The sequence below is a fragment of the Rhinolophus sinicus genome, chromosome 5 (genome assembly GCF_057876585.1).
Source record: "Rhinolophus sinicus isolate RSI-liver-muscle chromosome 5, RSI-T2T, whole genome shotgun sequence".
Classification (NCBI taxonomy): domain Eukaryota; kingdom Metazoa; phylum Chordata; class Mammalia; order Chiroptera; family Rhinolophidae; genus Rhinolophus; species Rhinolophus sinicus.
In genome coordinates, this window is record NC_142505.1 from 35,447,920 (window position 1) to 35,474,554 (window position 26,635).

A 26,635-nucleotide genomic window follows, 5' to 3' on the forward strand; every position below is an offset into this window, starting at 1 on the left:
AAGAAATCAAGAAAGACATTGAGACAATGAAAATGAAAACACAACAACCCCAAATCTTATAGAACACAGTGAAAGCAGTCCTATGAGGGAAATGCACAGCAATACAGGCCTACCTCAAGAAACAAGAGAAATCTCAAATAAACAATGTAACAGTACACTTAAAAGAACTAAAATAAGAACAACAAACAAAGCCCAAGGTGAATAGAAGGAAGGAAATAGTAAAGATAAGAGCATAAATAAATGAAATAGAATCATAAAAAAAAAAATCATCAGTGATATCAAAAGCTGGTTCTTGGAAAAGATAAACAAACTTGATGAACCTTTAACCGGACTCATCAACAAAAAAAATGAGAACCCAAATAAATAAAATCAGAAATGAAAGAGAAGTGACAACTGACACCACAGAAATAGAAAGGATTCAAAGAAAATACTACATATAATTATATGCCAACAAATTGAATAATCTGGAAGAAATGGATATATTCCTAGAAACATACAATCTTTCAAGACTGAGTCAAGAAAAAACTGAAAATGTGAACAGACTGATTACTGCAAATGAAATAGAATCAGTAGTCAAAAAACTCCCAACAAACAAAAGTCCAAAACCAGATGGCTTCATAGGTGAATTTTACAAAACATTCAAAGAATTAATACCTATCCTTTTCAAACTATTCCAAAACATTCCACAGGAGGGAAGGCTGACAAGTGAAAGACATTACAAAAAAGAGAAAATTATAGGCCGATATCCCTAGTGAACATAGATGTAAAAATCGTGAACAAAATATTAGCTAATTGAATTCAGCAATACATTAAAAAGACCATACACTGTGATCAAGTGGGATTTATTCCTGGGATGCAATGTTAGTTCTATATCCGTAAATCAATTAACATGCTATACCACATAAACAAGATGAAAGACAAAAATTTATGCTCATATTAATAAATGCATAAAAAGCATTTGACAAAATTCGGCATCACTTACGATAAAAACTCTGAGCAAAGTGGGAATAGAGGGAACATACCTCAACATAATAAAGACCATATATTGCAAATCCACGGCTAACATCATACTTAATGGTGAAAAGCTACAAGTGTTTTACTTAACATTAGAACAAATCAAGAATGTCCACATCCACCACTTTTATTCAACATAGTATTGGAAGCCCTAGCCATAACAATCAAACAAAAAAAAGAAATAAAAGGCATGTAGACTGTCATTATTTGCAGATGACATGATACTATATATAGAGAACCCAAAAAATTTCACCAAAAAACTATTAGAACCAATAAATGAATTTAGTAAACTAGAAGAATACAAAATTAATATTCAGAAATTGGTTGCATTTTTATGTACAAATAACGAACTATTAGGAAGAGAAATTTGGAAAACAATCCCATTTACCATTGCATCAAAAAAATTCAAATACCTAGGAATGTATTTAACCAATGAGGTAAAAGACCTGTACTCAGAAAATTATCAGACACTTAAAAAAGAAATTGAAGAAGATACAAATAAATGGAAGCATATATCATGCTCATGGATAGGAAGAATTCGTATCGTTAAAATGTCCATTCTACCCAAAGCAATCTATAAATTCAGTGCAATACATATCAGAACACTAATGGCATTTTTCACAGAACTAGAATATATAATCCTAAAATTTAAATGGAACCACAAAAGACCCCGAATAGCCAAAGCAATCTTGAGAAAGAAGAACAAAGTTGGAGGTATCACGCAGCACGGTACCGGCATAAAAACAGGCACACAGACCAACAGAACAGAATAGAGAGTCCAGAAATAAACTCATGTCTACAGGGTAACTTAACCTAACAAAGAAAGCAAGACTATACATTGGGGTAAAGACAGTCTACTCAATAAATGGTGCTGAAAAACTGGACAGATGCATGCAAAAAAAATGAAACTGGACCACCTTCTTACTCCATATACAAGAATAAACTCAAAATGGAATGTAAGATCTCAAACCATAAAACTCAGAGAAAAAAATATAGGTAGTAAACTCTCAAACATTACCATAATATTTTTTTTGGATATGTCTCATCGGGCAAGGGAAACAAAAGAAAAAATAAACAAATGGGACTACATCAAACTAAAAAGGTTTTGCACAGCAAAGGAAACCATCAACAAAACAGAAAGACAACCTACTGAATGGGAGAAGATATTTGCCAGTAATACATCTGATAAGGGGTTAATACCCAAAATTTAAAAAAGAACTCATACAACTCCATACACCAAAAACAAACAAACAATCCAATTAAAAAATGGGCAGAGGACCTGAATAGACATTTCTCCAAAGAGGACACATACATGGCCAATAGACATATAAAAAGATGCTCGACGTCACAAATCTCAGAGAAATGCAAATTAAAACCATAATGAGATATCACCTAACACCTGTCATAATGGTTATCATCAATAAATCAACAAACAACAAGTGATGCGAGGATGTGGAGGTTTGCAAATTGGTACAGCCACTATGGAAAACAGTTTGGAGATTCCTCAAAAAGTTAAAAATTAAACTACTTTATGACTCAGCAATTTTACTTCTGGGTATTTATCTGAAGAAATCCAAAACACTAATTTGAAAAGATTATGAACCTCTTATGTTCACTGCAGCACTATTTACAGTAGTCAAGATATGGAAGTAACCTAAGTGCCCATGAACATACAATTGGATCAAGTAAAGGTGGTACATATATATGATGCAATATTACTTGGCCATGAAAAAGAATGAAATCTTACCGTTTGTAACAACATGGATGGACCTAGAGGGTATTATGCCAAGTGAATTAAGTCAGACAGAAAAAGACAAATATCGTATCATTTCACTTATATGTGGAATCTAAAGAACAAAATAAACAAACAAAACAGAAGAAGACTCATAGATACAGAGAACATTTTGAAGGTTGCCAGATGGCAGGGTGTTGGGGAGCTGGATGACAAAGGTGAAGGGATTAAAAAGTACAATTTGGTAGCTACAAAACAGTCATGGGGATATAGAGTAAAGCATAGGGAATACAGTCAATAACAATGTAATAACTGTGTATGGCATCAGGTACTGTGTACTAGACTAATTGGGGGGATTACTTTGTAAATCATATAAATGTCTAAGCACTATGCTGTTCACCTGAAACCAATACAAAATAATATTGAATGTCAACTATAACTGAAAAAATAAAAAAGAACTGTCAACTATAATGGAAAAAAAAAAAAGAATTGACCCAAAAATGGCTGGGACTTAAGGAATTATAGCAATGTTGCAGGATACAAATTTAATTTACAAAAGTCAACTGCTTTCCTATATATCAGCAATGAAAAAGTGGAATTTGAAATAAAAATCACAACGCCATTTACATTAGCATCCAAAAAAATAATTACTGAGGTATAAATCTAACAAAACACATACAAGATCTACATGAGGAAAATGATAAAACTCAGATAGACGAAATGAAAAAACTAAATAAACAAAAGAGATGTTCCATGTTCCTGGGTAGGAAGTTTCAATATTATTAAGAAGTCAGTTCTAACTTGATCTTTAGATTCAAGGCAGTTCCTATCAAAGTTTCAGCAAGTTATTTTGTGGATAACAACAGACTGATTCTAAGGTTTATACTGTGAGGCAAAAGACCCAGAATATCCAACACATATTGAAGGAAAAGAACCAGAATATCCAACACACATTGGAGGACTGACACTACCCAACTGTAAGACTTATTATAAAGCTTACAGTATAATCATTTTGCAATATATATGAATATCAAGTCATCACTCTGGATATCTTAACCTTACACAATGTTTTATGTCAAATATATCTCAATACGGCTGGGAAAAAGCTACAGTAACAAAGATATGTGGTACTGGCGAATGAATAGACACATAGATCAATAGAACAGAATAGACAGCCCAGAAATAGACCCACATAAATATAGTCATCTGATCTTTGACAAAGGAACAAAGGCAATAAAATGGAACAAAAATAGTTTCTTCAACAAATGGTGCTGGAACAACTGACATCCACGAAAGAAAAAATTAATCTAAGGCACAAACCTTAAACATTTCACAAAAATTAACTCAGAATGGATTACAATCCTAAGTATAAAACACAAAAATATAAAACTTCTAGAAAAATCACATAGGAGAAAACGCTAGATGACCTTAGGTACGACAAGGACTTTTTAGATACCATACCAAAGGCAAGATCCCTGCAAAAAATAATTGATAAGCTGTACTTCTTTAAAATTAAAAACTACTGCTTTGCAATAGACACTGTCTAACAATGAGAAGACAATCACAGACTGGGAAAATAGTTGCAAAATACACATCTAAAAGGACTGTTACTTAATATACAAAGAACTGTTAAAACTCAGTTAGAAAACAATCTGATTAAAAAATGGGCAAAAGACCTGAACAGACACCTCACCAAAGAAATCATACAGATGGAACATAAGCATATGAAAAGATGCTCCATATCATATGTCATCAGGGAAATGCAAATTAAAAAAAAACACACAAAAAACAGGCTAAGGAGGCTAACTGACTAAGGAGGTTTAAGCACAACCTTTGATTAATAAGAGGTTTATGCTGACACGGGGGATCCCTAGGTACCCAAGCCAAATGGTAAAAAATAAGGGGGATAAAATCTGAGCAGGGACAGCAGAGGCTGCACACTGCAAGAGCAACAGACTTCACAGAGTTTGTACATCCAAGTCTCTATAAACAAATGACAAAGCAAACAACATCAATCTCAGGGGTGGGGGTGGGCAGAGTATCAAGAGTAGGTACATTATTTCACAATGTATCATATAGGCAATATATTATCTAAAATATTCAGTTTTCAACAAAAAATTAGGAGACGTGCAAAAAATAGCAAAATGTGACCTATATACAGCTTAAAAAGAAAAAAAAAGAGCAAGCCATAGAACTTTGGCCCATAAAAATTGTAAAGCAATGACTATAAATATGTTCGAAGAACTAAAGAAAACCATGTCTACTTCAAAGTATGATGACACTCTTTCATTTAATAGAGAATATGAATAAAAAGATAGAAATGGTAAAAACAAAAAATCAAATGGAAATTCCATAGTAGAAAAGTACAACAACAAAAATTTAAAATTCACTACAGGGGCTCAACAGATTTGAGCTGGCAGAAGAAAGAATCAGTAACTTGGAAGATATCTCATTACAGATTATATAATCTGAAGAACAGAGAGAAAAAGGAATGAAGGAAAATTAACAGAACCTGAAAGAAATGTGCGATATCATTAACTACAATGACATGTATAATGAGTGTACCAGGAGAAGAAAGGAGCAGCAACAAATTTGAAGAAAAACATTAATCTACATATCCTCAAAGCTCAACAAAGTCCAAGCAGGAAAAACTGCAGAGATCCACTCCCAGATGTAGCATAGGCAAAATATTGAAAGACAAAGATGAAACAAAAGTCTTAAAAGTAATAAGAGAAAAGTAACTCATTATACACAAGGGACCGCCAATAAGTTTAAAAGCTGACTTCTCATCAGACCCAAGAGAGGCCAGAAGGCAATGGGATTAACCGTCTCTATGTCACAAAAGTAAACAACAATCTTATATCTAGCAAAACTATATTTCAAACCTTAAGATAAAATAAAGGCACTCCCAGATGAACAAAAGATGAGAGGATGTGTTGCTGGCCTACCTGTCTTACAAGGAATACTAAAGGAAGTTCTTCAGGTTGAAAGCAAATGACACCAAAGAGTAAGGCTAAATTACACGGAAAACCAAAGAGCGCTGAAAGGTAATTAGTAGGTATTTATAAAAGACCATATAATTACATATTTGCTTATCCTTTATTCTTTTAACTGATTTAAAAAGCAATTATGTAAAACAATATGTATCACTGTATTGTTGGGCCAATAACATAGAAATATAATATACTTAACAATAAACACAAAAGAACTGGGTGGGAGCAAAGATGTATTAAAGTAAAAGAATGATGCCAAACGGTATTTCAAATCCATAGGAAGAAATGAAGAGAACCAGAAATGGTAAATAAGAAGGTTAATATAGCAAACTATAAATATATACTTTGCTTTCATTCTTCTCTCAGCTTATTTAGAAGACTTATGATTATAGTAAGTAATAATAACAATGTATTGTTGGGTTTGTAACATATTTAGATGCAGTATGTATAACAACAATATTACAAAAAAAAAGAGGGAGAAAGTAGAGAAGTAGGAGTAAAGTTTTTATATTTCCTTAAAATACATCTGAAGTAAAATTTGATAAGTGGATATGTGTACTGAAAGGCCTAGAAAAGCTACTGAGAAAATAAACTAAAAAGTACAATTAAAGATTTTTGAAGCAATTAAGTGTTACACTTAATCCATTTAATATAAAAGGAGGAAATAAAGGAGGAAAAAACAAAGGCACAGATATGAAGAAAACAAAAAGTATAATGGATTGGATAAAACAAACAAACATGATCCAACTATATGCTGGTCTATAAGAAACACATTTTAGATTCAAAGATAAAAAGGCAGAAAGTGAAAGAATGAAAAAAGGTATACCATGCAAGCAGTAACTAAAATAGAGCTGGATGGTCACACTAGTATCAGACAAAATAGACTTTAAGATAAAAATTACCAGAGACAGAGAAGGATATTTTATAATGATGAGTCAATCCATCAGGAAGACATAACAATTATAAACATATATACACCTAACAACAGAGGCCCAAAATATATGAGGCAAAAACAGACAGAACTGAAAGGAGAAATAATAATTCAATAATATAGATTTCAACACCTCATTTTAAATAATATATAGAACTAAAGCAAAGATCAACAAGGAAATAGAAGACTTGAACACTAAACAAATCTGTAAGCCAACTGAACCTAAGACACATCTGTCTATAGAAAAAAACTCCACTCATCAACAGCAGTACAATACACATTCTCCTCAAGTATACATGGAACATTCTCCAGAATAGATTACATGTTGGTCCATAAAACATGCCTCAATAAATATAAAAGGATTAAAATCACACAAAGCATGTTCTCTAACAACGATAGAATGAAATTAGAAATCAGTAACGGAAAGAAAATTCGGAAATTCACAATTATGTGGAAATTAAAAAAAAAAATACTCCTGAATAGACTAATCGATTAAAAAGAAGAAATCACAAGGGAACCAAGAAAATACTTTGCGGTGAATGAAAACAAAAATGCAGATACCAAATTTACAAGATGCAGCTAAAGTAGTGCTCAGAGGGAAAGTATACCTGTAAATGCCTATATTTAAAAAGTTTTCAAACTACCTCTCCCCCACCAATACTCCAAATGACTAATTCTCTAACATATTATCCTACTTCAGTGCCTGAAACTCTTGTTTGTATGTTTATGTTGTGTCTGTGCATTAGAACATAGGCTTTCTGGGGGCAGAAACTTTGTATTGTTCACTGCCTGCCCGTACAGAACAATAGCTATAGAACAGTACCTGACTACATTAGGGGCTTAATAAACATTTTCTGACAAACATCTTTTCTTAAAACTATCATTTATATTTAGATAAGCTTTAATGGTTTCTTCAAATTCCTGTTAATTTATCATATTACTGTAAATGACTTATCTTCTTCCTATCAATTTATACAATTTGGGATTCATTACAGAATCACTCAAATTTTCTAGGTCTAAATAAGACTTATACCATCAACACTTTTTTTGAAAATTGCCTATTATTTCTTTAAACTATTATTAAAATAGAAAATAGAAAAAAATCAATTTTCTTGAAACAAATCAAATAAAAAATAAAACTAAAATATAATTAATATAAAAGGGAAGAAGAGTTACACAATGGCTACACCAATGTTCATACTTTTGTGAATTGCAGAGCAAGAAATCATTTCCACTTGTTCAATTTAATCTTGCAAATTCTAGAACTGAAAAGTGAGCAGTGAAACAATTACAGAAGGTGCCAAAAAAATGTAAACACATTTTAAGAAAGGAAAACTGCATTAAAATTGTACTACTCAATATATACTGATAACAAAAGATGAACACAAGTCACGTTTGACTTCTGCAGTTACAAGAGGTGCTCAAAGTGGTTACCATCAGCGTCCAGACACTTCTGATTGAGCAACATTGACCAAAGTGTCCACTTGTATACATGTTTTTGGCACCCCCAGTATATGAAAGCTTGAAAAAAAATTATAGCTTCCTAAAACAAATGATCAGAGCCTAAGTTATCAATAATAATTATATCTAGATGATTAAGATTTTTTCAAAAAATAAACGTTTAAAATTACAATGGTGTCATGAGAAAAGCTACTTTTCCTGTCGTGTGCAACTTACACAGTCTTTTTGTCCTGACGAAGAAGTTTAGAAGAAAATTCACTTAGTACTTCCAGGAAAGCCAGATTAGGAGGTGGATATTCTTGTCCTTTCTGATTTTGGTATTTAAAGGCAAATTCGATGCCATCCCTGAAGTAAAAGAAAACATCATCTTATTTTTCCAGATAGCTAGTATAGTTCCTTCAGTGGGCTAGAATTTCAAAAACAGTTGGGAAGGCAGCAAAGTCATCACTGAATGTAGTAAAATCTGATAAATTCAAATGGTAAAATAATGTTAATTGTATAACATATTTGCATAATACTTAATGTTATTATTTACAGTAGAAAACTGTAAGTTGTGAAAAATAGTTAAATAATTAAAAAATTAAAATTTCTAAATAGCCACAAAGCTAAATCCCTATGTGTATTTTTTTAGGGGTAACAGAATGCCTTGGAAAAATAATTAGATTGCCAGACAATTTGGTTATTAGAGTTGGTCATGGTACCAAGCAGCTATGTGAGTTTTTGTAAGGTACTTTAAAGTTTTCTGTCACAGTTTTTAGTTATGAAATGAGGTTTACCAAACCAGTACTGCACAATGTTTTTAAACCCATTCTCCCAAACATTTTCTCAGACCAGATAAGAATATTTTGTTCAACTTTACTTTCTATACCTTCTAAGATTAAAAAAATGTGAAGTTTTTCCAAATTAAAAATGGTCTCTTAGTTGAGAATGACTAGACAATCTGAAGTTCTTATAACTTAAAAATTCTAACATTTGTCACTTTAAAAATGGTTAATATAACAGTTATGTTAGTTAAATTCCAGTACAATAGGAAGTGTTTATTTAGCTCACTCACTTGTGAAGTGTGGCAACTGCTTCTCGTGTCTTGATTTGGTCCAGTCCAAATGTAAGGGCAAAGCGACGTGCCAATTCTTTAATGCCACTCACATGGGCAGATGTCCTATCTAGGTTGGGACCTTGCTCTTGAACAAGCTCATTAAACAACTGGCAGAAAGAAAAAAGAGGAAAAAAAACACAGCTAAGAAATATTTATTTATTTTATGTGTCATTAGCATAAGTAATATAATTTAAAAATACTTAATAAGCATATGGTAAAATGTGTATTTCCCCCCTTGCATTTAACAGTAGCCACGCTGTTCTCCTTCCTATTAGTCATCTACTATCACTAGTTTCTTGAGATTATTTTCATGTTACGTGTGTGATTAAATGCAAACAGGAATTTTTTTTTCTCAAAAAAATAATGCATTTTGGATTGGGAAAAATGTTTAGACATGTACCTTGGATTCATAAACTCCTATGCATTCTTTTCGTTGTAATTTTCTCAGTAATGACAATGTATGAATATAGGGTTCAGAACTTTGTTTTTCACTTATTGTATCTTAGACAAGAACATTATATAAAAGACCATTTGAATATATGGGGCTATGATTTTTCCCACCAACTAACAAAATATATAAAAAAGTTCTTAAGCTGGGTGGAAGGGTTTTATAAATTACATATACATTACATATATTGTGTCACAGTAATAACAAAAACAAAATCTTGGAGTAATAAAGAATATAAAAGCAATCATTAGTCTACCACCAGTTAGAAGCTTAACTGTATCTGTACACATCTGCGTTCCTGTCTATTATGACAGATGAACAGTACAGGCTTTTATGTTAAGCCATTTCCTCTTTATGTACTGGATGGATCTCACTCCCTTTCACTGGCTCAGAAGTTTTGCTCTGATGCTTACTGCTCTCTCCTGAATCATTAACTATTCCCTCTACTAGATGCATGCCCTAACTTACCTCCATCTTATTCTGCCAGCCTTCAACACATTATTCTGACTCTCTTTATAGCAAAGATCCTGAAAAGTATTGTTCACATTTGTTTTCTTCACTTACCTCCCAATCTCCCAATTCACTTCAATCACACCATTCCATTGAAATAGCTGTCTTCTATTAATTTTATTATCATCCTTTCAACCTTTTTAGTTTTCTTCAGCAAAAGATTGGCTTGGCCTGATCTATGTACTGTGTGCCATGACTAGAAACAGCAGTTTTTCCAGAGATTTTCAAATTTATTAACAGGTACTGTTTACCAGTTCTTAGATTTTTTAAATGTTTCACAGATAGTTGTACATAGCAGCCTTTAACTTTAAAACTTACATTTAAAATGAATACAAAGAATATATTTCACTGTACAAAATTCGAGGAATATCAAAGTTCTTTCTTTCTCCCAGTAAATATCATTCTTGCCAAAGGTAATCAGTGTTCAAGTTCCGAAGTTTTCTAGACCAGTTTAGAAACACTGACGTATTTCATATACTAAGTTTTTATTTTTACATAAATGGTATTGTATACTACATATTCTGTCCTAAAACTTATTTTTCATTTAATATATTGTCTTAGAAATCTTTCAGCTAATTCACAGTATCAGTTTATTTAACCATTCCTGTGTTGATGGACACTGAGACTATTTCCAATTCTTCCATACTACAGAAACTGCTGCAATGAAACATCTTTTACATATATAATTTTGTGCACACCTGCATATATCTATGTAGATACTCAGGAGCAAAATACTGGTTTAAAAAGAATATATATCTTAAATTGCAAAATATACTGCAAAAATATATTCCAAAAACAAGAACAATTTCTTTCATAAGGGACCTTTTCTTCCACATCTTTTTCAACCATTGGTTTTATCTATCATTTTAATTCATGCCAATCTCTCCAGCAGTGATATATATCTCATTTTAATTTGTATTTCATTAACTATTAATGAAGTTATGCCTCTTTTTATATGTTTATTGGTTTTTAAGATTTCTTCTTCTGAAAAGTGACTTTTCATATCTCTTCCTTGTTCACTTTCCTGTGGGATTTATTTATTTCTTACTTATTTGTAGGGTTTGTTATGCATGATTAAAAATACTTTCCCCCAATCTGTCATTTGTTTAACTTTGTTCAGAGTGCTGGTTGATGATAAATCTATTTAAGTTTATAAACATCATCAATTTTTTTACTTTGTGGCTTCTTTTCTCAGTAAAGACTTCACTAATCCAGGATATAAAAATATCCTTTTATTTTCTTATAAACTTTTAATTTTTAATTTTTTTTTAAGGAGGGCACAGCTCACAGTAGCCCATGCGGGGAGCGAACCGGCAACCTTGGTGTTATCAGCACCATGCTCTAACCAACTGAGCTAACCGGCCACACCTAAACTTTTAATTTTTAACATTTATATATAATCCACCTAATAGTTACTTTGGGTACATGCTAGATAGGGCTATCAGTAGCTATTTTTTCCAGCTACATAGGCAATTGACCCATCACCATTTAATGAATAGTCCTAATCTTTTCCCCACTGATTTGAAATGAGACCTTTATTGAAGAAAAAATACATACCTATACCTTTCCCCCCCAAATCTGTATTAATTTACTGGACATTTTAGTTATGTAATACATATGACATATTTTCTTATTTGGATACACCACTGCTGCCCCTTCTTCATTACCGTGTTTCCCCGAAAATAAGACCTAGCCGGACAATCAGCTGTAATGTGTCTTTTGGAGCAAAACTTAATATAAGACCTGGTCCTATTTTACTATAATGTAAGACTAGGTCTTATATAATTAATAATATAACATAACATAACATAACATAACATAACATAACATAACATAACATAACATAACATAACATAATATACCAGGTCTTACATTAAGTTTTGCTCCAAAAGATGCATTAGAGCTGATTGTCCGGCTAGGTCTTATTTTCAGGGAAACACAATAAATACTTATAAAATGTATTTCTATATTTTTCTTTTCTATTACTTTTTAAAATTTTTTTAATTACTTTTTTAATTACTTTTCTATTACTAAGCACAAGGAAGTGCTCAATGTTAATCGTACTCATCTCTTTCCTTTCAAATTTCTTACCTGCTGTAAACTGAGAATGAGGGTCTTGGCACACTGAATTTTATCAATCTGCCTGGTTTTACTCAGTGTTTCCTTAATAATATCACCATAGTCATTGTAATACTGTGAAGAAAAGAAAGCAAACATAGCTTTAAAATTACTGAAACTTCAAGAGATAAACAATGGGTTCGTGAAAGAAATAGAAAAGTGAGGTATTCAATTTCTTCATCTTAAATATAATGAGTTTAAAGATTTTTGTCTACAGTTAAATACACATTTGATATTTAAGATTATGAAATTAATAATAATAATAAAACTAAAAAACTGGTAACTCCAAGAGAAGACGTGATATAGGGTGAACAAAATTCCTCATTCTTTACAACATGGATTCAATAGGCATTATTTAAAAAGGTAACAAATCAAGAAACAGAACTTTGGTAGAAACTTACTGAAAAACTAAAACCAAAAGAGTTAAAATTGCTTACCTCTGGGAAGTGAGTCTAAATAAGGGGGAAGGGCAAATCAGGATAACAGACGTAACTTTTCATTTAATACTTTTGTGTACTATCTCATTTACCCTGCAACATGTCTATATTTTACTATTATAATATAAACAGTAAAAACACTGACATCTTTAATAGTGGCTGAAAAAATTTTAATTTCTTTATAATTCAGTTTTTTTATAAAGGCTTTAATTAATTTCCCTTGTGAGTAAATAATTAGGAAAAGCATTATTTGAAACCATTAAAACTGATGTTAAAACTGGAAGCTAAAGCCTCAAACTATAAACCTATGTGAAGAAGTATGTTAGCTTGCCAATTGGATTTTTATAATCTTAAAAAAGATGGGTATGTTTCCATGATATGAAGTAAAAGAAAGGGAAATAATTCAAAAGAATCATCGTTAGTGCAATTAAAAATTATCTCAATGCAGAAAAACAAGAGAAAGATATACTGAGTCACTAAAGTGGTTCAACAAGCAGATCTCTAATAAATTCAGATTTGTAATGACCACATAGGAAGTGGGACAAAAGCCACATAGCCAAGGATCTATAACAAAGGGTAGCAAATAGCTATTAGAATACTTACAAAAAGATTAAAGCCTTTGAGCAGAGGTGTGCAAAAATTGCTAAGGTTGATAAAAGGTTTGGATAAGACTAAGTTCTTGAAACTAACGCAGTATTGTTAAAGGATGACAAGGAAAATCCATGGTAAGCACATATTCATCCATCCAAACCCTGTTTAGATATGAGTTTAGGAAACCTTCTCTGGTTCCTCTCACTTATATCTTTCTCTATATCCTGTACTTAGTTTATAATTTGCACATCTATCACTATAATAATCATGCTAAGGCTTTATGGTCCAGTGGGGAGAGCTAAGCCTTAAAGCTACACAAACCTAAAATAAAATCCCAATTTTTGCCACTTTAATAACTGTGTGACCTTGGCAAGTTATTTAACCTAGCTAAGCCTTAATTTCCTTATCTATAAATGATGATATTATTTTTCACCTCACGGGGTTACTGTAATCAACAAAGATAATGTAAAAGCCTTAGAACAGTGTCTCAAATATAAATGGCACACAAAAAATAGGGAGCCATTCATTATTTTATTATGTTTACATTTCAATTTCTCTATTAATCTGTAAGCTTGTCAGAGCAGAAATCATGTCTTATTTAAATCTCTGGCTACCAGCACAGTGCTCATCGCACTGCAGTTGTCAGCAAAATATGATGAATTAATCACTATGTCCTAAATAAAATTGGACCATACTTAAACATGGATAAAGATACAAGTGGATCAGTGGCACACACAATATTCTGAACACCAACAAAACAAGTGTTTCTCACATGAGAATGAGGCAAAAGAAAGTATTCCCTATCTGTTCCTGTCAGGCTATATTATAAAGATTTCTGAGTACTGCTTTTTTTAGAGGGTCAGGAGCAAAACGGAGCTTGTTGGAAAGAAGAGCAGCGAGGAAAGTGAGTATCTATCAAAATCATATGAAGACTAGGTTAAAACACTTCAGCATCTCCTTGCCTCTCTCAGGAAAAAAATTCAAACTTCTCATACAGCATATAAGGTCTAACCTGTCACTTTCTTTAAATCTCATTTCTGGCTCTGCTCTCATTAGTAATTTATGCTGCTATGTCAGATTTGTATTTCTCCCAAACAATTAATATTCCCTTGTGATGTTCATGAAGTTCAATCTGCCTATAAGTCCTTCCACTAATTCTTTGCTTGACTAATTTATGCTTAATGTCTCAAACTTAGTTCAAAAGTCATTTCTAAACAGTTTTCATTACCCCTCATATTTCTTAAGAATTGGGTGTCTGTTTTATATACCTCTATTATACTGTATAATGCAATTATTTAATTACTTGACTACCGTGTTTCTCCAAGATTAAGACCTAGCTGGACAATCAGCTCTACTGCATCTTTTGGAGCAAAAATTAATATAATAATTAATATAATACGATATTATAATTACTTATAAGACTATAAGTAAAATAAGACTGGGTTTAATATAATATAATATCGGGCATAATATAATATAATACAAAATACTGAGTATAATATAATATAATATAATATAATATAATATAATATAGTATAATATAATATATAATACCGAGTCTTATATTAATTTTTGTTCCAAAAGACACATTAGAGCTGACTGTCCGGCTAGGTCTTATTTTCAGGGAAATACAGTATCTCCAGCTTTAGGCTGGAATTAAAACAGAAATTTAAAAAAGAATCTTTTAACTTTAGTGCCTGGTAGGCAGCATGGTACACAGTTGGCATACTTATAAAAATACCTGAAGAGATGTCAGCTTTCTTCCATGTTGATGAAAAGAATATATGGCCTCATGAAAAGAAAAAAAGCATTCCTTCATATAAATGTGAGGAACTCCTACTTTACAGAATTGATATAATGGTATAGATTAATAAAAAGCTTATACTTATATAAAAGAAAGTTTAAATATATCAGAAAATCATCAATAATATATATGCAAAAGCTGTGAATTTTAGCTTCTCTTATCATCCTTTCATTTTTAATTGCAAATTTCTGTCAATTAGATGAAAGGAAAAAAATATGAATATGCAACTGTACCTTCATGTAGTGTTTAAAGATGTCTGCAGCTGCATGCATGTCAACAATATCATAAATGATAAGTTTGCTGAAGGCAGCAAGTAGGTTTCTTCTTTTATGTAAGGCCTCGATTTTATTAGCTTCATCTTCTTCATCACCCTCTAACCACAGAAAATAAATTGGTTATGAACTTCAGCCCCTTAAACAAGGTAAAACAATGTAGAGAATCTGTATAATCGAAAACCAGCTTATTTTATAACTGTACAAAAAGGTAAAATTCAGTTTTAGTTGGGATAAAAAAATGTTAGTTATACTGAGTATTTTAGGGTGCTATATTTCGTCAAAAATTTATCTAATACTTGGTAGGCACTAAGGTTCCTACCTTCGAGGATACTGTCACAGCAAAAATTCAAGATAAGCAAACCATATATAAAAAGATTTTTTCCTGATATTTTCATCATAATAATACTGTTGTCTGTTTACCTTAAAAATGCTGTCTTTTCTTATTTCAATATTCCTTATCTGCTAATATATTTCCACAGAGAAGAAATTTCTGGAAATTTTTAAGACACGGAAAAAGTTTTCTTTTAGAAAAATATATAGGGAGTAATGGAAATATATGCGGGAGTTAGTTTTCAATGCTTGTCCTAAACATGGTTATAGTATCATCTGAGAAACAAAATATTTATGTTATATACACATAAATTTTTTTAAAAATCACCCTATCAAATACTTTAAAAACAAGTAGAGTTTCTTCCTCATTTTTAAAATTTTTGGGCCCCAGGGACTTGTCTATTTCCAATCCTAGGAAAACTTTCTCCACAAGCTCCAGATGATAAAAAATAACCACACTTGTTTCAGGCTCTATAGTGACCCTCTCATTTCTTGGCCTGCCCTTATTTGGGGACAGTGTTTTTTCTTTCCTTCTTCACATGTACATGTTCATTAAAAAAACATTATCCTCAATTTTTCTTTCTCTTTATACTAATTTTTCCTGCTGTGAAGCATCAATACTTTGAAAAGTTGGAAATCTTTTTGCTTAAGACAAGTAGCAGGTAAATTGTATCTTCTGAGATTAATATGTACTCTAAATAACGACACTTTGTTTCATAGTCTAGTATTTCCTAAAATGTTGTTAAGAACCTTCTAATAGTACCAAATAGATCTGTGGATTAGATATGCCACAGATACTATTTTAGAGCTTAAATCATCTATTTTACAAATAACCTATTCTATGTAACACTTAGTAATTTACAGTTATTTATCTTCAGCCTAATTTTGCTAAGTTATTCTGCAAGCTCAGCACAATGTTGATTGGTGAGATTTGATAACAGTCTGTCAGCATGTAATATCTTAGTTATATTTTGTTACTTTAAGTAATACATAACCACTCAGAAACAGAAAGGAACTCAGATGCTTTCCTTCAGAAAAACTGTGAACCTGGATGCATCTCAATTAGAAACAACATCTATCCCACATACACATTTTCCCCATGTGTGAAATGACAAATGTGTGCAATTATTCATTATAGCAAAGGAGGGCGACTTTACTGTGTACATTTTTATTCTTTTTGGTTTCTGAATTACACAAATGTATTATTACTAACTGTTAAAAGAGAAATTCTACTATTTTTTAGGAATGAATTTGAATTTTTTTCTCATATCTTTTGAGGCTGGTAAAACAAGATCAATATTGACAAGATGATATAGCTACAAATACCCATGCTCTGGTTCTCTTCATCTTGGTCAATGAAAACATGATCCATCACAAAACTGAGGAGTTCAGACTGGAGTCCAGTATCTGGATTAAACACCAAAGGCTGAAGGCCCTCCCTGCCACCTGTCATTAATTGGTGGCTAAAAATCATCAAAAGATCACAGAGTAACATGAAAGCCTGGAATGCAAAGGGAATTCATCAGTAAAATATTGTACAAATATAGCAACAACTACAAATCAATGTTAATGAAAATTTACTAAATTATAGCTCAATAATAGTAGAATAATAGAAACATGGAGCAATCAAATTTAAATTTCCAAATTTTAATAAAATTAAAACACTAGCCACATTTAAGATTTCCCTCCTCTTCCAAATTAATCGATTTCTTTTATTTGGCTACATTAACTCAAAATAGCTGATTAAGAGATTTTTGACTTGAACTTAAAAAAAAATGAGTTAAACTCAACTCTGGAAATATGAAACTGATGCAATAAAGTATGACAGAGCTTATGACAGAGTTAATTACATATACTGCTTAATCAAATAATAAGCATAAATCTTAAGACAAACTATAATTCAATAAATTACAATACAGTATTGTAAACCTGTAAGCTACTGTTTTGGATTCTTCTTTTCAAATTCTAATGTAAAAAAGGTCTCTAATAGTAGGTTTAAAATTGAATTCAAGACCATTCACATAAAAACTAGTATCTAAAAGGTTCCCAACAAATCACTTAAGGGAACTTTCCATGCATTTCCCTAAACCGAAAGTATTATAGTTAATGTTGCCAAGTTTGCCCTATTTAATGGAATAGATATGAAATAAACCTGTCCATCAGTTTATCTGTAACTGAAAGATTTTGTTGTTGGGTAATTGAGGGCACTGATATTTCAAAACAATCCACTCACCCCCCTCCAAAAATTGATTTCTATGGGAAAACACAATTTTGGCATATATTTGGAAATTTCTGTATACTTTGCTGTCCACCTCCAGTAAGAGTCATGGCAATTCATGCTCGGACTATACAACCACAAAGTACATTAAAATATTTAGAAAGAGCCACTTGAAAAAGGGAAAAAGAATCCAAGGGAATGTTATTTTTTTCCTCACTGAGGCCACAGTTTTGGATATCACCAAAAGGTGATGAAGCAGAAACACTGACTTTTTGGTTTAAATGTTCAGAGCTAGGTAATTTAGACAGCACTGGTGCGGTGCAAAACATTTAGAAAATGAGGTTTAGGGAAGACCATCTATACTTCATTTTAAGTTAGATGCTGATAACTCAATAATGAAGAGATTTGTGATACTCTATTTGTAAGAGACAGCAAAGGATAAGTACTACTGTACACTTTAACTAGACTAATTAGACCCCTTTTCTAGCCAAACTTCATAATAAAAAAATAAAATGGGAAGAATACATTCTGTTTCATATAAAAGTACTTCCTACTAGAAGAACAGTATAATTAAATAGTTACAAAATCATTTCATGGAAACAGTACCGCCTAGGGCTCCACTTTGATCCTCTTTGGGCTGCTCCCCTTCCCAAGGGGTCAGGAGTCTATTGGACCAGTGGGATATGTCCATCTGCACCCCTCCTTCTATACCACTGTCCAGTTACAAGGACTCAGGAACTCTTTGCTCTAACAGATCTGATTCTGCTACCAGAGCTACACAGGCTTGTTCACCCACCACATCCCCAGTGTGCATACTCGTAGGTTGCAGGGAGGTCAAGGAGCAGCTGTTTGAGGGGGTGATGCTGACAGAGTTTGGACATGTTTACATGCACGTGTAAGAAGTTCTTCTTATTGTGGGAAAGAGCTGAAGGTGAGATGAGAAGAGGGCAGGTCATAGGCCAGCTCCCCAATCCTTTAAGTTCCGGCACAGAATTCTTAGGAGTCAAGAATTCTAATGTGAACCCGGCCTTCCAGGACATTATGCCAGTATACTTGGCAAGGTAAAAAAGACCTAAGACCTGTAACAGGTTGTTTAGCTTGCTTTGTAACTGAAATATTCAGACATCTATACTCTTGTCCCAGGGATGGACCTGTACGCTAAGAACTGCAGTTAAAAAATTACACCTTTTTACATGTTCTTCAATGCATTTGAATTATTTTTATTGAGAGCTCTTAATAATTTCTTACCTGCTCCTTCACTGGAGTATTAACATTAGATAGGCACTGTTGGCAAACAGCCAAAAAGGATTTCACTGTTTTCCTCAACACCAACAAATCCTCCTGTAAAACACATTCAAATTTGGAAGCATGAATTACAGTATCCTACAAAACTGATCCAGAAGAAACAACAAATGGAAAACAGTCAAACTGGTGTGTTGTCAAGGAAATTCATAAAATCAAACTTGTTATCCAAATCATAGTTTTTTCCTAGTTACTCTAATGGAAGGGGTAACAACACTGATAATCCCACACTGATAAACAGAAATGAAATGTTCAGTCTGATTTCCTCCAACATATTTTCCTTTATAAAAATGGTTTACTTAGGCTGATCATTAAAATTGTTAGTCATTCCTATAACACATACTAGCTGGTAGGTTGTAAGGTGAGGGAGCACAGCAACACACTGAAAAATTAAGCAGCAAACGTGTACTGAGTTTCTACTATATTCTCAGCATTCTGCAAAATGTCAAGGGGAGACCGGTAACTTTAAGACAGTGCCCATGCCCTCAAAGAAACCTAGGCAGGAAGTTAGACCAATTACAGAGTAACTGTTCAATTTTTTTTTTTTTTTTGATATTAACTCTACAGAGAGAGATGAGTTGGAGGAACCTTCATAGGAAGATGAGCTTTAATCTAAGATTGGATGGGTGAATAGGATTTGATTAGTATTTGCTATCAAACATTTGAAAAGTATAAAAGGAAATTTAAATTGATCAAGTACCTATAATGTGTCAGGCACTGGTTTGAGGGCTTACTCTTAATTTAATATTTATATCGATTAGTAGTAGTAGTAGTAGTAGTAGTAGTAGTAGTAGTGATTATTAGCAAGGGTTTGAAACCAGGACTACCTCATATGAGCTTATATTCTTCTCCATGATTAATGAGTAAGATGCATGCAGAAAATACAGTGTTATAATGATATTTAAAACAGTAGTGAAGAGTAAGTGAGCAAAGCAGATATACAAATTACTTTTAAAAAGTACTCTACCAAACTAAAATTTTTAAAGTTAGACTTTTGTAGAGATGACAGTACTTATTTCTTTTTTGGATCTTTACATTCTAAATAATGGTACTTTAAAAATTACTCATTTCCTTTTGCTAACGTGAGCGCAGTGTTTGGAAGAAATAAACTCATTTCGTGCAGTGCAGTAAAAAGGACACTGCCTTGCAAATTTTTAATGTTGCTGCAGATAAACATCCAATAATCAACCTCAACATTCCTTGACCTACTTTAATTTCAAAGATTCACAATGTATTAGGGGAAATTTGCAATGTGCAAGACAACAGTCAACTGAATTAGAATATAAGGAGTGCTATGTTGGAAACCCCGTCAAATGTAGTCACAGAAGGGCTCCCAAAGAAGATTAACCTGTAAGCTGAGTTTTTAACAATTACTAAAAATTATTAGCTGTAGGAAAAGGTGTATCAGAAGGCACAAAATGCTCAAAAGCCTGGAGGTACTTTTGAGAGACTGTTAATTTATTGTAGCTGGGGCATAAATAGGGAAGAGAGTGGCAAGAGAGGAAGCAGAAGAGGAAAACAGGATCCATTTCGATTTAAATGGAAGATCTTTTAAAATACTATGTTAAATCATTTGGATATTAGTCTGAATGGGAATGCAGAACTACTAAAAAAGACATAGAGGAAAAATTGATGGTTGCTAGATGGAAGTGGGGTAGGAATAAGGGAGAAGAGGAGGGGATTGGAAAGCACAAATTGGTAACTACAACATTGCCACAGGGATATGCAAGACAGTTTGGGGAATATAATCGATAACGTTGTAAAGATTTTGTAGGGTGTCAGATGGGCACATGTCTTATTAGGGAGACCACTTCATGGATGGTGTAGATACCTGACCACAGCACTGTACACCTGAAATTGAAGCTGAATAATATTGTATGTCAACTATAATTTTATATATATATATATATATATATATATATATATATATATATATATATAGTCACGGGACACGGAGTAGAACATAGAAAATAGAGTCAATGGAATTGTAATAGATATATACGATGTCAGAGGAGCAATAGATTGGGGGAGGGGGATATCACTTTGTGAGGAGTGAAATATCTAACTATTACATTGTTTTGTACACCTGAAACAAAACAAAAACAACAACAAAAAACAAAAGAAAAAAACTACTGAAGGATTTTTATCATAAATGGTAAAATTTTGTGCAAAAAAATCATATTCTAAGTGGAACAGGAAAATGATGTGGATTATGGAGGCTAGTTAATATTATATACAGTCTTCTGTTGAAGGCTTATTATGTACCAAATACTGTGTTCTAAGGGCCATAAATTTAAACCACACAATCATCCTATGAATTAAGTGGTAATATTCTTATTTTACAGATGAGGAAACTGAAATTCAGAACACCCAAAGAATCTAAGTGCTATAGAGTAAGGATCGAAATCCAGGATTACTCTGACTCTAAAGTCCATGCTCCTAATCATTATTCTGTATTTCCTTGCATATTAACAAAGGCCATAGGAATAATCTAGAATGAAGATCTGGAAATAAAATGCTGGCAGTAAAGATGTAAATAGTGTAGATGCAAAAAAGGGTTCTATGGACAGTAACCTCACAGGGTGACTGGATCATAAATTCCTAACCGGGCAGGTCATGGTGGGTAGTCACATCCCAGGTATATAACTTCTCTAGTGAAAGGTTTTCAGCAAGCCCTGTTTATTGTTGTGCATCTAGGTTAACACACCTTTGAAATGCCAGGAGTAATATCCCTCAAGGTGTAAACCACCCTCAAGAGAGCAGGTAATCTTAACTATCCTGTAATCCGATCCTAGCCTTGCTGTCTTCCACCTTCATGTAATCTTTTCTTAGGTTCCCTCCTTAAATTCAAGTGCATAAAAGAAACTGCAAAACTGTTATACTTTGAAGCATTTGAGATCTTGCTTCCCAGCAACTGTTGTCAGTTTGGCTCAAATAAACTCATAAAATTTCTCTACAGGTTTGGATGTTTCTTACATTGACAATATGTTATTAAACTTTGTTTTACTGCTAATCTGTCTCATATCATTTTGATTAGACCAGTCAGAAGAACCTCGAGGGATAGAGGATTATTTTTCTTCCCTGACACTACTAATTAGGTATGTGGCCTTAGAGAAATTATATCTCAGAATTACATATTTTTGAAATCTATAAATCAGAGGATTGAACTCTGAGGTTCTATGGCATTCTGTGATTCTGCTGAATTAACTCCTAGTCACTCTACTCAGAACAAATAAATGCTAACTGGTAAACCTCTTAGTATTCAAAGGATGAATGTTCACTGTTCAATTGCTAGTACCTAAAATAGTGCTTGGCACATGATAGGTGTTTAATAAATATTTACCGAATGAAATGCAAGTATACAGATAATACCACAATCCTAGGGACAAATGTGTAATGTCTTCATTTTATCAGACAATTAATAGAGCTTAAAAAAAAGATACTAGGAGGTATTAATGTTCCTTTAGTCCCTTAAATTTCTTGGTTAGTATGCAAAGAAGCAGTCCAGGGAATCAGCTATCTTTGGAGTCGGAGGCAAACGATTTCATAAAAGGTCAATCATAAAGCAAATGTGTCTTATGTAAAATGCAAAAGTAACAGTTGTATTTTAGAGATGATGAATTTTAGAGATAATTAGATAATTACTTCCCAATTCACCTGAAGAGTTGTAAATTTAATATCACAACTAAGTAAACAGTCTATTGATGACTAATCAGTAGTAGTATTTTAAGAAGAAACTAAATATGAAGCAACCAATGAAACAGAAGCGGGAGGCCTTCTTTAGCAGTCAAGTTTGGCCTCGATTTGGATGGAATCTAAATATTATTTGAGTGATCAAGAAAGTTAATTAAATTGTAGTAAGTTGGGTCTCCTGATGAAAAAGGGGCTACGTAATAAATCTGACCTACAGTAACCTCATAGGGTGATCACAAATTCCTAACTGGGCAGAAAAAGGTGGGTATGAAAAGGTTTACCTTTGCCATAAGCAAGCTCTGTTCATTGTTCTTGTACATGTAGGTTAACACACCTTTGAAATGCCAGAGTAATCCTCTTTTTCAGATCCCTGAAGTGTGACCATTCTTAAGGGAGCACATAATCTTGTCAACTATCCTGTAATCCAATCATAGAGATTTCCCTGCCTTGCTTTACACCATCCTTGCTGTAATCTTCCTTAAGTTTCCCCCAAAATTCCAAATGTATAAAAAGAACTGCAAAGCTGTCATTTAGCAGTATTTAAAATTTTGCTTCCTGGCACGCCATCAGTTTGGCTCAAATAAACTCTTACAAAAATTCTCCACAGGTTTAGATGTCCTTGTATAGACAATTCCATTGAGAGAAATATAAGTATCAATAGGGTACAGATAATGTATACTTAACAGAGTTAGCTAATCTCATACAGTAAATCCCTTTGAACAGATGAGAATAGAATTTTGGTTCTTGTGGATTTCAGAACTCACTTTTATTCATCCCACGATTTTTTACTTCATTATGTTGGCATCTTACTACATTTCATTTGATTTAAATAGCTGGAACTATGATTCCCAAAACTGTGATATTGCTCAAGTAAAGGGAGGCAGCCGTTACTGGGACATGTGTAATAAATAGCTTTAAAAATTTTAAGGATGTTAAATCGAATTTTAAAAGAGGTTCAGGATTTGCCAGTTTAAAACTCTCGTATTAAGATAAGTTTCATAGAGTGGGCTTTATTCTTAATGCCCCTTGAAAAATAACAATAGATGATACTGAAAAGGAAAAAAAGAAAAAAAGAAAAAGAAATACAAAAAGATTCTGAATAGGGTAAATAATAGGAGCTTAGTCCAAATAGCAAAAATTAGCACATTTACTTTGAACTCCTTTAAAATATAAATCTTTGACTGTCTTCAAAATTTGAGAAAACTTGTTACATTCTATATATTCTGGAATGGAATACTTTCTCTCCTCTGCTGCTATGTAATAGCTGTCAGTCATAGATGAAAAAAATTAAGTATGCTTAATTTACATGGAGTAAATAGGAGTATTTTACATGCAGTATTTCATTTTTCCTGGGCTAGAATTCAGTAATAATAAAGTTAACATTTACTGGTACTCACTATGTACCAGGCACTAATCTAAGCTTTTCACATATTAACTAATACAACTATGATGAGTACTGATATTATCACTTCCATTTTATATATGATGAAACAGGCAAAGAGATGTTAAATGCAAGCCCAAATATGCACAGGTAGTTAAGGGGAGGAGAGAATTAACCAACAACACACAATTTGCCTCCAGTCTGCGCTCTTAACCATTTTGTTATAAAGACTCTTTTTATAATATGAGAAAATTAGTATGTTGAAGAAACAGGCAGCATTACGGAGGTAAGAAACTTGAAACTCCAATTATTCAAACATATTTATATATAAACAAAAAAGCTAATCAACTCAATAGACGTTGAAAAAGAACAAGGTATGCTGATTATCCAGACTGCAATTTTAAGAAACTAGCATGTTTATAAAGTACTTCTATCACTTTGAAATCTAATCCTCTCTCTTAGTCCATATAGTTATGTATGAACTAAGTATATTGGTTTCCTTTCAAATGCCTTTTCCTAAACGAAACCAATTTTTTTTTTTTTTTTCCCAGAAAGCAGCTTAGCATCAAGCATATGTTTTCCTAAACTAGCTATGGAAAGAATTCAAGTCGTTCAGGTTATAAGACTGAGATTTAAATTATGAGATCTTGACTGTATTCTTTTGTATCCATTTTGCAAGTTGATTCACTAGCCTGGCTAAAGGTTTTTCTTTCTTTCTTTTTTGCTTCTTGGTACATTTAGTGAAATCAAGAACCAAGAACTAGAAGACCGAAACCTAATATACCCAAATGTGGCAGGGCTAAAATAGTTTCAGTTTATCAGTGATCTATTGACAAAGATAAACCTCTTTCAAGGAATTAAGATGATGTTTTCAAAATATACCCTGGCCAACAAAATCTCAGGATGAAGAACCCTAAATAAGGCTGGCACAATTAAGATGGTGAATTTATCATATAAGTAAGCTATATTAGAAAGAAGTTTTCTTAAAGGCACAAAGGCTCTAACTTGACTTACCTTAACATATGGGGAGAAAAACAGATATTAAATGTAGACTGCCTCTTAAAAGCCAATTATCTCAATATGATTATAGCAGTCAGTGAGGAAAGAGAAGAGAGTTTAATTCCTATACGCAGAAATATGTACAGATTTTAAATGGGTGATTCCTCTTCATTTTGTATCACAATTTATGTGTCTAGAGAAAGACCAAATTTAGCTGTCTTTTTATCCACAGCTATGAAATATCATTAAGATAATCTTAGCCAGAAACTGAAGCCATGGAAAAATATGTAAATACATTAAACTAGTTCAACATTACCTCACAAAGATACATTTTTAGAATAGGCAGAAATAAAACAGAATAAAGTAGTAAAATAAGGACCTACTCCAGGTCAAAGATCTTGGAATATAAAAATAAAGCCTGTTAAGAATTTAGTGATCAATATTCATGACAAAAAGGGGACACAAAACCAAACTAGTTAACTCAGGATAGACATATAGGATTATTGACAAAGTCTAGCAAACAAGACAAAGGGGTTACCTTACTAGGCCAAGGACTGGCAAACTTTTTGTGTAAAAGGTCAGAATAAATATTTTATTTAGGCTTTGTGGGTCTTGTAGTCTCTGTCCCAATTACTGAATTCTGCCATTGTAGCATGAAAGCAGCCCGAAATAGTCAATACATAAATGAATGAGCACAGCTGTCTTCCATTAAAACTTACTTTACATAAAGTCAGAAAAGATTTGGTCCATAGTCTGCCCAGTCTGTACTAGGCTATAAAGTTCTTTGGAGGCATAAACTGTTGTAGACAAAAAAGGGGCCACATCACATACTAAACCTGACAAGCCTAGGGGAGGCGTGCATCATGGGCCCTACAAACTCAGAAACCAAAAGTAACCACATAGGATGGTCTGAACATAAAAATTCCTAACTGAAAGCAGGTTATGGCAGGTAGTCACATCCTATGCCTGTAGCTTCCTGAACAAAGGTCTAGCCTGTCTATTGTCTTTTTGCATCTAACATACCTTTGAAATGTCAAAATAATCTTCTTTTCCAGACCCCTCAAGGTACAACAGCCTGGCACCAGAGCACGAGACCACAGAACCAATCATTGTTATCTTGTTCCCGAATACCATCTCTAAGTGCTGTAAATGTTAATTATGAACTATCCTGTACTAACCAATGTAAAAGAAGAGTATGTTTCTCTATTTTGCCTTTTATCCATCCCAGAGATTTCCCCGCTTTGCTTTCTCCTGCCCCTTAATCTACCACCAATGGATTTCACGTAACCCTTTGTACATCTC

At 32.8% G+C, this 26,635-nt stretch overlaps 1 protein-coding gene across 3 annotated transcripts in view; it reads right to left on the reverse strand.

Annotated features, from left to right (window-relative positions):
- Positions 1-26,635, reverse strand: part of STAG1 (STAG1 cohesin complex component) — a 354,275-nt gene that overhangs the window by 16,694 nt on the left and 310,946 nt on the right. For all 3 annotated transcript variants that reach the window (XM_019747971.3, XM_019747962.3, XM_074312886.2), the window contains 6 exons: positions 19,207-19,299; positions 17,067-17,241; positions 15,369-15,508; positions 12,277-12,378; positions 9,186-9,334; positions 8,348-8,476 (listed from right to left, as the gene is read on the reverse strand). In XM_019747971.3, the coding sequence (XP_019603530.1) occupies positions 8,348-8,476; positions 9,186-9,334; positions 12,277-12,378; positions 15,369-15,508; positions 17,067-17,241; positions 19,207-19,299 (788 nt within the window). The remainder of the gene's footprint in view (positions 1-8,347; positions 8,477-9,185; positions 9,335-12,276; positions 12,379-15,368; positions 15,509-17,066; positions 17,242-19,206; positions 19,300-26,635) is intronic.